At 38.5% G+C, this 11,306-nt stretch overlaps 1 protein-coding gene across 1 annotated transcript in view; it reads left to right on the top strand.

The window, feature by feature from the left end:
• The window catches only part of MOCOS (molybdenum cofactor sulfurase), a 62,083-nt gene that overhangs the window by 32,841 nt on the left and 17,936 nt on the right, over positions 1-11,306 (top strand). Inside the window, exons 10-11 of the mRNA XM_023510165.1 lie at positions 6,546-6,624; positions 10,566-10,708. Coding sequence (XP_023365933.1) covers positions 6,546-6,624; positions 10,566-10,708 — 222 coding nt within the window. The remainder of the gene's footprint in view (positions 1-6,545; positions 6,625-10,565; positions 10,709-11,306) is intronic.

The raw sequence follows: 11,306 nt of genomic DNA, 5'->3' as shown, positions 1-11,306 counted from the left end.
TTTTTTTTTTCCTTGAACCAAGAGGCCAGTGTTATTACTAGAGCTATAGAGTTTGTCTTGATTCTCATTCTTCTAAATTCTCTAGGTTCTTGGTCTTATTTATTTATTTGTTTTAGACCAGTCAAGTACAGTAGTGAGAAGGGGGTATTGTCGGTCTTTTCCTCCTATGTGAATTTTATCAAATGTATGTATTTGGGTAGCCATCCCTACAATCAAAAGACGAAACAGTTTCATCACCCAAAGCACAGGCAACAAAAACAAAAATACACAAGTGGGACTGTATCAAACTAAAAAGCTTTTGCACAGCAAAGAAAACAACCAACAGAGTGAAAAGGCTATCTGGAATGGGAGAAAATATTTGCAAACTATATATCTGAAAAAAATTTTAATCTCTAAATTATGTAAGGAAGTCCTACAACTCAATAGTAAATCAAATAAACAAAAAGATTCTAGTGACTTGATTTAAAAAGTGGGCTAAGGACTTGAATAGACATTTTTCCAAATAAGATATACAAATAGTCAGTAGGTATAGGAAAAATCCTCAACATCACTATTCATCAGAGAAATGCAAATTAAAACCAAAATGAGATATCATTTCACATCTGTCAGGATAGCTATTATAAAAAAAAACAACAACAGACGGCAACAAGTGTTGACAAGGATATGGAGCAATCGGAAACTCTTGGTGGGTATGCAAAATGGTGCAGTCACTATGAAAAACAGTATTGAGGTTGCTCAAAAAATTTAAAATAAAACTATCATATGATCTAGCAATCTCACTTCAGAGTATTTATCCAAAAGAATTTAAATCAGGATAATGAAGAGATATTAGTACTCCCACGTTCCTTGTGGCACTGTTTACAATAGCCAAGATATAAATCTAATTTAAATGGCCATAACAGATGAATGGATAATGTAAATGTGGTATGTACATGGAATACTATTCAGTCTTTCAAAAGAAAGAAATTCTGCAATATGTAACAACCTTCATTAAGCTGAGAGAAATAAGCCAGTCACAGAAAGACAATTACTGAATGATTTCACTTATACAACGTATCTAAAATAGTCACATTCATAGAATCAAAGAATAGAATGGCGATTTCTAGGGACTGAGCAGGTAGGGAAGTGGGGAGTTGCTAAGCAATAGGCTTATAAAGTTCAGGCAAACACAATGAACAAGCTGTAGAGACCTGCTGTACGACACTGGCCCTACAGTCGATGACTGTACAAGAACTTGTTAGGAGACTAGATCTCATGTTAAGTGTTCTTACTACAATAAATGCAATATTTTTTTTAAAAGATGATTGCCTATTTATATAGAACATGCATGAAAATTTCCAGACCAGCTAATAAAACTAGCAGGAAGTCAGACAAGCTACTAGATGAAACAGTGATATATAAAAATCAGTAGTGATTCTACATGACATTAATAACCAATTAATATACTTAATAGAAAAATATATAGTATTCAAAATACTTCAGCAAACTATTATACACTTGACGTGTGAATAATGCAGAGTTTAGGGGCTTGAGGGGAAAATACACGTTCCTGACCAGTGTATGAAATACTGTGCTAACCTGGAGTGCTCAGCAAAATTGTTACAAGTAGACTGGGCAGGAACCAAGATAACTGCTGGGTGGGGAGGTTGGGGAAGAAAGAGCACTTTCTTGGGTGCCTCAGCACTTTCTTTCCCTGATACAGCCAGCTCAAACTGACCCTGACTGGTTTAGAGCTGATTTGATTGTCCTATATTGCCTTTTAGCTGATTATAATACTAAAACCCCTACCTAATGGAAAATTCTCACATCATTAACATAACATGGGTTGCATGATACAGTCTGATGACAGTACTGTACCTACATTTGTGTCACTATGAACAAGCAAAGATACATCCTAAAATCTTTGCAAGTAAAGAGATGTAAAGCAATCACAGGGTGGGCAGAGGCAGAATTTGCTAGAAGCTGTTCCTGTGGAAGACATCCCTGTGCCACCCTGGATCAAGTGCCCCTGTAAGTAACCTCTAATAAACTCATCTAATGCGTCAAGTTGGACCTGTCAGATCATTCTTTGATCTCTCAGTCTGGGGTGTGGGGTGAGGAGACAGGGGAGGGCTGGATCTGAGCAGCGGCTTGGGGTGGGGGATGAGAGCTGGGTTCTGTCCAAGCGCTGTTAGAGCAGGAAACTGCAGTGGCTCTTGGGAAAGAACATTTCTGTTGAGAGGTTTCTGATTACTGATTCAATCTCTGCACTAGTTATAGGTCTGGTCAGATTTTATGTCCTCATGCTTAGCGTGGTAGGTTATAAGCTTCTGGGGATTTATCCATCTCTTCTAGGTATTCCACTTGTTGATGAATGATTATTCATAGTAGTCTATTGTGACATTTTATTTTCGGGGCTCAATTGTGTAGTATCTGTTCTTTAATTTCTGGTTTTATTTATCTGAGTTTTGTATTTTTCTTAGTCTATCTAAGACCTTGCCAATTTTGTTTATTTTCAATGAACCCACTTAGTTTTGTTAACTTTATAAAAACTTTTTTTTTCTATTTTATATGCCATTTATTTCTGCTCTAATCTTTGTTGTTTTCTCCTTGCTACTAGCTGTATTTGTTTTTTGGTCCTTGTGGTAGGAAATTAGGTTGGTTGTTTGAGATTTTTCTTCTTCTTTTTTTAACTATAGGTGTAGGTGTTTATTGGCATGAACTTCCCTTGTAGTATTGCTTTTTCTGCATTCCATGAGTTTTAGTAACTTGTGTTTTTGTCTCAGATATTTATAATTTTTTTTGTTTCTTTTTGACCCAGTGGTTGTTTCAGAGTGTAGTGTTGTCATTTTTACATGTTTGTAAAATTTCCAATTTTCCTTCTGTTGATTTCTACTTTCATTCCATTGTGGTCATGAAAGGTACTTGGCATTATTTCAGTCTTCCTAAATTTATTAGGACTTGTTTTGTGACCCAACATGTAATCCATCCTAGAGAAAGATCTGTGTGTGCTTGAGAAGAATGTGTATTCTTCTGCTGTTGGGTGGAATGCTCTGTGTGTGTTTATTAAGTCCATTTAGTCTATACTCTTCTTCAAATCCTCTTTTTCCTTATTGATCTTCTGTTTAGACATTCTACCCATTATTGAAGGTAGGGTATTGTAGTCTTCTACTATTATTGTATTGCTGTTTCTCCCTTCAATTCAGTCAATGTTTGCTTGATGTATTTAAGGGCTCTGGTGTTAGATATGTATATATTTATCATCATTATATCTTCCTGGTGGACTGACCCTTTTTATCATTATGACGTATCCTTCTTTGTCTCTTGTGACAATTTTTGGCTTAAAAAACTAAGTATAACCAACCCCTACTCTGTTTTGTTATCATTTGAATGAAATATCTTTTCCATCCCTTTACTTTCAGCCTGTGTGTATCCATAAACCTAGAGTGAGTTTCTTATAGACAGCATATAGTTGGGGCTTTTTTTTTTTTTATCCATTTGGCCCCTCCAAGTCTTTTGATTGGAGGGTTTAATCCATTTACATTACAGTATTTACTGATAAGAAGGATTTTGATGTCATTGACTGATGTCATTTTGCTAGTTGTTTTCTGTTAGTCTTGTACTTCTTTTCTCTGTCTTTTTATCGCTTGCTGTCTTCCTTTGTGTTTTGTTGATAGTTTGTATTCACTTGTTTTGGTTTTTGTTTGTTTGTTTTGTTTTGAGACAGTGTCTCATTCTGTCACCCTGGGTAAAGTGCTATGTGGTCACATCTGATAGCAACCTCAAGCTCCTGGGTTTGAGCAGTCCTCTTGCCATAGCGTCCTGAGTAGCTGGACTACAGGTGCCTGCCATAACAACCACCTTGTTTTTCTATTTTTAGTAGAGATAGGGTCTTGCTCTTGCTTAGCCTAGTCTTGAACTCCTGAGCTCAGGTGATCCATCCACCTCAACCTCCCAGATTGCTAAGATTACAGGCGTGAGCCACCATGCTCAGTGATAGTTTGTATTGAAATGCTTTGATTCCTTTTGATTTTTTTTTAACTTCTATAAGGTTTCTTTGTGGGATTATTTTGGGGCTTATAGTTATAAAAGTGTATTTTAAGCTGATAGCAATTTCAGTAACATATAAAAACTCCACACTTCAATCTCCGCCTCCCCATACTCCTTTTATGTCATGGTTATGATCATTTACATCTATTCATATTGTGTATTTTAAATAATATTTTATAGCTATTTTTAATACTTTTGACTTTATATTAGAATTAAAAGTTATTTACCAACTGCCATTGCAATAATAATGATCAATGCAGGAATCCGATTTGATGCTGACTCCTAGGGGCAACTGAGAATTGATACTCTATGCTTATATTCTTACAGTATGAGTCTTCATGCCTCCCTGTCTACTTCTGAAGCATTTAATGTAGCTTAGAGAACAATGACCTCAGGACATAGAGTGATCCAGAAGTAAAGAAATACTTCAAATTAATTTACAGAGTATTCTAGGGACTAAAGATGTGACTGCCCCAGTGCAGGATCTTCTATGAAAAACTGCCCCAGTGCACATAGTGTTGGTGATACTGAAAATGATGAGGTAAATCTCTGTGTTTTGAACAGATTTCCAAAACCCAGCTCCTAGCTTAATCCAACTAAGTCCCAGTGTCATTAAAATTCTTGTATATTTTATGATAATGAGCTTTTACTTACATAGTTGCTCTTTTTGAAGTTTTTAATTGACATATGATTAGTGTACATACTTATGGTGCACGTGTGATATTTTCATAATATATACAATATGGAATGATTAAATCAGAGTAATTAATATATCCATGACCTCAAACATTGATCATTTCTTTGTGTTGGAGATATTCAAAATCTTCTACCTATTTTGAAATATTCAACCAGTCATTGTTAATTATAGTCACCTACTTTGCTATAGAACATTAGAACTCATTCCTCCTATGTAAATGTACTTTTGTACCCTGTTATCAACCTCTCCTTACTTTTCCTTCCTTCTACTTCTCCCAGTCTCTGATACCCACTATTCTATTCTTTATTTCTATGAGATCAACTATTTAGATGTTACATGAGTGAAAACATGCAGTATTTGTTTTCCTACGTCTAGCTTATTTCATTTAACATAATGTCCTCCAGACTCATCTGTGTTGCTGCTGCAAACTACAGAAATCCACTTTTTTTATGACTGAATAATACTCTATTATACCACATTTTTAATGTCTGTTCATCTATTGATAGATAAGTAGATTGATTCAATATTGGCTGTTGTGAATAGTGGATAAACATGGGAGTACAGATAATCTCTTCAACATACTATTTTCTTTTTGTTTGACTATCTACCTAGTGGTGGAATTGCTATGGTATTTTTATTTTTAGTTTTTTGAGGAACCTCCGTAGTGTTTTCTATAATGGCTAGGTTACTTTACATTCCCACCAACACTGTATAAGAGTTTCCCTTTCTTATCTTCACCAGCATTTGTTTTTGATGATAGTCATTTTAACTGGGGTGAGATAATATCATATTGTGGTTTTGATTTACATTGCTCTGATGATTAGTGATGTTGAGTATTTTTTTCATGTACCTGTTCACCATTTGTATGTCTCTCTTGAGAAATATCTGCTCAGATCCTTTGCCTACTTTTAATGGGATTATTTGGGGGTTTTTTGCTATTGAGTTATCTTTCTTTCTTTCTTTCTTTCTTTTTTTTTTTGTGAGACAGAATCTTACTCTGTTACCCTGGGTAAACGCCGTGGCATCATAGATCACAGCAACCTCAAACTCTTGGGCTCAAGTGCCTCAACCTCCCAAGTAGCTGGGACTATAGGCACCTGCCACGATGTCTGGTAGTTTTTCTATTTTTAGTAGAGATGGGGTCTTGATCTTGCTTAGGGTGGTCTTGAACTCCTGAACTCAAGTAGTCCACCCACGTTGGCCTTCCAGAAGAGTAGGATTACAGGCACAAGTCACTATGCCTGACCGATTTGTGTTTCTTGTATTTTCTGGATATTAATCCCTTGTCAGATAGATAGTTTTTGAATATTTTCTCCTATTCTGTAGGTTGTCTTTTTACTCTGTTATTTCCTTTCCTGTGCAGAAGCTTTTTACTTTGATACGATCCCATTTACCTATGTTTGCTTTTGTTGCCAGTGCTTTTAAGATTTTCCCAGACCAATGTCCTGAAGCATTTCCTCCATTTTCCTCTAGTGGTTTCATAGATTTGGGTCTTCTATGTAAGTCTTTAATTCATTTTAAGTTGATATTTTTATGTGGTGGAGGATAGGGATCCAGTTTTATTCTTCTGCATATGTACATCTAGTTTTTCTAGCACCATTTATTAAAGAAACTGACTTTTCTCCATTGTGTCAAAAATTAGTTTGCTGTAAATGCATGGATTTATTTCTGAGTTCTTTATTCTGTTCCATTGGTCTATGTGTTGGTTTTTATGTCAATACCATGCTGTTTTGCTACTGTAACTTTGTAGTATATTTTGAAGTTGGATAGTTGTTCTTTTTATATAATGATAAGTTTGTCTCTAACTTTTGTTCATTAGGGATGGAGCCTATAGAGGTGCCTCTTGAAGAAAACAGTGAACAGGCTCGAATTTGCCAAAGCAAGGTCTGTGCTGACAGGTGAGACTCTGAAGCAGGTGAAAATCCATCAGCAGGATGGCATTGTGGGAAGACAGCAGTGCCTTGTGGGATCTGACCTATGCTATACAGTCTGTATCACTTTCCCCCTTGCACGTTCCACTCTTAGCACACTGGCTCCTTGCTATTCCTCAAAACTACCAAGCATGTTCCCTTCTTAAAGTCTCTGTATGTACTGTTCCTTCTGCCTGCAATGCTCTTCCCCTAGGCATACCTCTACAAGGCTCAGTCCCTCACCTCCATCAGTCTTACCTCTACTGGGTCTCTGCTTGAAAGTCCCCTTCTCTGAGAGCCACCTGACTACCCACAAAAATCAATGCCCCCCATTGCCATTTGACCTGTTGTACTTGTCTCCTTCACCTTTGTTCAAAACATGTTATATGTTTGTTTATTCATCTTAAGTCCCTCCCAGTAAAATGCCTGTACTGTTCACTAAAAAGCCTAGAACATTTCTGGGTGCAGAGCATGAGGTGGAGCAGTGAGAACAGTTTGGATGCTTCTGCAGCAGTCCAAAGGAGGTCTGATGGTGAAAAGACTGGCTGGTGGTTGTAGAACAGTTGGAAGAGGGTAAGAGACAAGTGGGAAGGCCAGCTGAGCACCTGTGTTAGCAACATAGGTGAAACGTATGGAGGCTTGGACCGAGATCAGGGAGAAAATCAGGTAGGGGACAGGTATATATTCTGGAATAGAATCACTTGAACTTGCCAATGAATTGGATGAGGAAGCTGAGGGTGAAGGGGCTTACCAAGATGTCCCTCGAGTTTCCAAAGTATAGTTTATATAATCTGGGTTGTTGATAAAAAATCATCTGCTGAATTCTAGGAAATGTAAATTAGGGATGAATGTAATAGCATTCCTATTTTATTTCCTTTTAAAAATTTTTTAATTAATTAATTTTTGTGGGGACAGTCTCACTTTGTTGCCCTTGGTAGAGTGCCCTGGTGTCACAGCTCACAGCAACCTCAAACTCTTGGATTTAAGCGATTCTCTTGCCTCAGCCTCCCAAGTAGCTGGGACTACAGGTGCTGGCTACAATGCCCAGCTATTTTTAGAGACCATGTCTCACTCTGGCTCAGGTTGGTCTCAAACTTGTGAGCTCAGGCAATCTACCCACCTCGGCCTCCCAGAGTGCTAGGATTATAAGCATGAGCCACCTTACCTGGCCCCTATTTTATTTCTTGATTGAATGTATTTATAAATTCATTTGCTGAATAAATCAGATATCTGCATCACGTGTTGTCTAGTTTGATCTGTGCCAGAAAACATGTAGAATAACAGATTTTCTGATCATGGGAAATTTGTCCTATCTTAAGCCTCAGCCAATTTTCCTGCCAAACACTAAAATAGTTAAATATATAACAGATCACTAAAGATTCACATACGGGGTCTGACAATTAAGTTCTAGAACTTGCCACTGTGCACTTATGTTGGCAGCACCGTAAAAAAAAACAACTCAGTAAGGGCTCATAACTTAGTACATCAGCGTCTCACAGCTGTCTTCTTGTCAGTGTGTGGTGATGTCTTATTCAGTGATGTTTATTATTGTTGTTGTATGTTACATGTGCCGTTGTGGGAATGTTGGAGCTTGAATTAGAGCAATGAACAAACATTTGCAAATTTCTTGTTAAATTTGGCAAGAGTAGAAGTGAAATCAGAAACCCATTAGCCCAAGTTTATGGGGTGATGCCATGAAGAAAAGGGCAGTGTACAAATGGATTAAAAGATTTTTTGAGGGGGACAGAAAGCATCATTGATGAGATGTCAGAGTGGCCAGCAACTAGAAGAACTGATGGAACCATTGCAAAGATTTGTTGAAGTGCGTGTCAAAATCATCTGCTGACTATGAGAAGCATAGCAGAGCAAGTAAATATTAATAGGGAAACTGGAAAACCTGAACGGAAATTCTTGGTGTGAGAAAGATGGGTGCAAAAATGGTCCTGGAGGTGCTCATTGTGAGCAAAAGCAAAAGAGAGTTGGAGTTTGCCAAGACCTTTTGGAGAGGGGAGATGACATTTGGGGCTGTGTTGAAAGACTTCATCACTGGTGTTGAAAAATGGATGTGCCAATACGACCCTAAAACAAAGCGTCTAAGTGCCCAGTGGAATCAGCCAATTCTCCACAACCAACCAAATTCCTGCCAGTCCAAATCAAGAGTCAAAACTAAACTTTTTTAGTTGCTGAACTTTTTTGATCTAAGAGGGGATTATTCATTTTGAATTGGTGCCAACTGGACAAACAGTTAATTAAGTTTGTAGGTGGAATGCTAAAAAGGCTGTGTGAAAAAGTTAGACAAAAACAACCTGAACTTTTCCCCACAACTCATGGCTCTTCCATTATGACAATGCACAGCTCACACAGCACTGTGTGAAGGAGTTTTCAGCCAGGAAACAAGCTACTCACCTAATATGCCCACAATGACTTTTTTCTTTATTGGAAGATAAAGGAAATATTGAAAGAAAGACATTTTGATGACATTCAGGACATCAAGGGTAATATGACAAGAGTTCTGATGGCTGTTCCAAAAAAAGAGTTCCTAAATTATTTTAAAGGGTGGACTAGGGAGGGCTGGAATCAGTGCATAGTTTCCCAAGGGAAGTACTTCAAAGGTGACTGTAGTGATTATTCAGTGATGCAGTATTTAGCACTTTTTCTAAGATTGGTTTGTGAACTTAATTGTCAGACCACATATGATAAAAAGCTTTTATAATGCTGATTGCCTAGTAGTTAACACAGTGAACTTAGTAGTGGGTAGGCTTGTGTTCAGAAGGTACTGTATGGTGTGAAGTCAGACGACATTGTCTTTGTGCCCTATGAACATATTCTGTCATTCAGGTCATGAAATGATAGGATACATCCAAATGGGATCCAAGTCATTAGTGCTCCTGGGAGCCAGGCAGAGGATCACTCTGGCACCATGAAAGTCTACACCCCAGGAAAACAGTATCAAGGTGATGCTACCATGACTGTGCTCAGTACACTGAACATCACAGATACTGGGCCACCCCATCCTGGAGGCCAGAGAATTGGGCACAGTCTACATCTTCTTGCCAGTGCTTGTAGACATTTAACTGTTTTTTATTTTTTGCCAGTTTAAACATTCATTATAGCACATTCTCAATTAAGGCAGTGCATTTTGGGTAAGCAAATTTCTAGAGGATTCCAGAGTTTTTAAACACTGGATCAGGCCGGGCACAGTGACTCACGCCTATACTCCTAGTACAGTGGGAGGCCGAGATTGCTTGAGCTCAGGTTCGAGACCAGCCTGAGCAAGAGCCAGATCTCGTCTCTACTAAAAATAGAAGAACTAGCTAGGCGTTGTGGCAGCCACCTGTAGTCCCAGCTACTCAGGAGGCTGAGGCAAGAGGATGGCTCAAGCCTAAGAGTTTGAGGTTACTGTGAGCTATGATACCATGACACTCTACCTAGGGTACAGTGTGAGACTCTGTCTCAAAAAAACAAACAAAAAACGCTAGATCAATAAATGCAGTACATGGATCTGTAACTTCTAGGTATAGAGTCTGTTTTACATGTGATCTGGCTGCGAGAGAAAATATCTCAGTCAGGCCCATAATGAAAAACCAGGGCACCATTCCAGAGTCGAGGGCTTCTTAAAGCAAAATGCCACTCTGGAAGGTCTCAAATTCTGAGCTGTATGGTTGTTGATGCCAATAACTGATATAAAAAAAATCTTTCAGAAGACACCTCTAAAGCTTTTTTCATATTTGATGTCGGGTTTTCCTATGACTTGGAGGTCTCTGTGTGGCTCCCTAAGCACACCACAACGTCAGGCTACCTCCCCCCTCGGGCTCATGCAATGTTCTGTTTTATTTTATTTGCAGTGTAGATTCTTTTTTAAAGATATACTATCTAACAATTCACTCACCTACTGCTTTCTTTCTTTCTTTTTTTTTTTTTTTTGCCAGGGTAGATACTTATGATTGTGGAGAAAAAATTTCGAGCTGGTTGTCAAAGTTTTTCGGCCGTCCGTGTCACTTGATCAAACAAAGTTCAAACTCTCAAAGAAGTGCAAAGAAGAAACATGGAAAAGGTATTACATTTTGGATTGGTTCTTAGAGGATAGGAACACTGGCTTAACTTTGAACATGCCAGAAATAATCCATGGTCCAGGCATGGTGGCTCGTGCCTGTAATCTTAGCACTTTGGCAGGCCCAGGCAGGAGGATCTTTTGAGGTCAGGAGTTTAAGTTGAGCCCAAGCAAGAGCGAGACTCTATTTCTACTAAAAAGAAAAAAAAAAGGCCAGAAAAAGTTAACTGAGTGTTGTGGCAGGTGTCTATAGTCCTAGCAACTTGGTAGGCTGAGGCAGAAGGATTGCTTGAATCTAGGAGTCTGAGGTGGTTGTGAGCTAGGCCGACACCATGGCATTCTAGCCTTGGCAACAGAGTGAGACTCTGTCTCAAACAAACAAAAATAGCCCATGAGGCAGTATCCATAGCTCAGTGGTAGGGCGCTGGCCACATACGTGGATGGAGGCTGGTGGTTCGAACCTGGCCTGGGCCTGTTAAACAACAATGACAACTGAAACAACAATAAAAAAAAATAGCCGGGCATTGTGGCGGGTGCCTGTAGTCCCAGCTACCTGGAAGGCTTAGGCAAAGCCCAAGAGTTTGAGGTTGCTGTAAGCTGTGATGCCACACCCAGGGAG

Source organism: Otolemur garnettii, unplaced genomic scaffold (genome assembly GCF_000181295.1).
Source record: "Otolemur garnettii isolate 467f Iridium unplaced genomic scaffold, OtoGar3 scaffold00012, whole genome shotgun sequence".
NCBI lineage: Eukaryota > Metazoa > Chordata > Mammalia > Primates > Galagidae > Otolemur > Otolemur garnettii.
The sequence above is the reverse complement of the archived record's forward strand: the minus strand, read 5'-3'. Positions and strand labels throughout refer to the sequence as shown.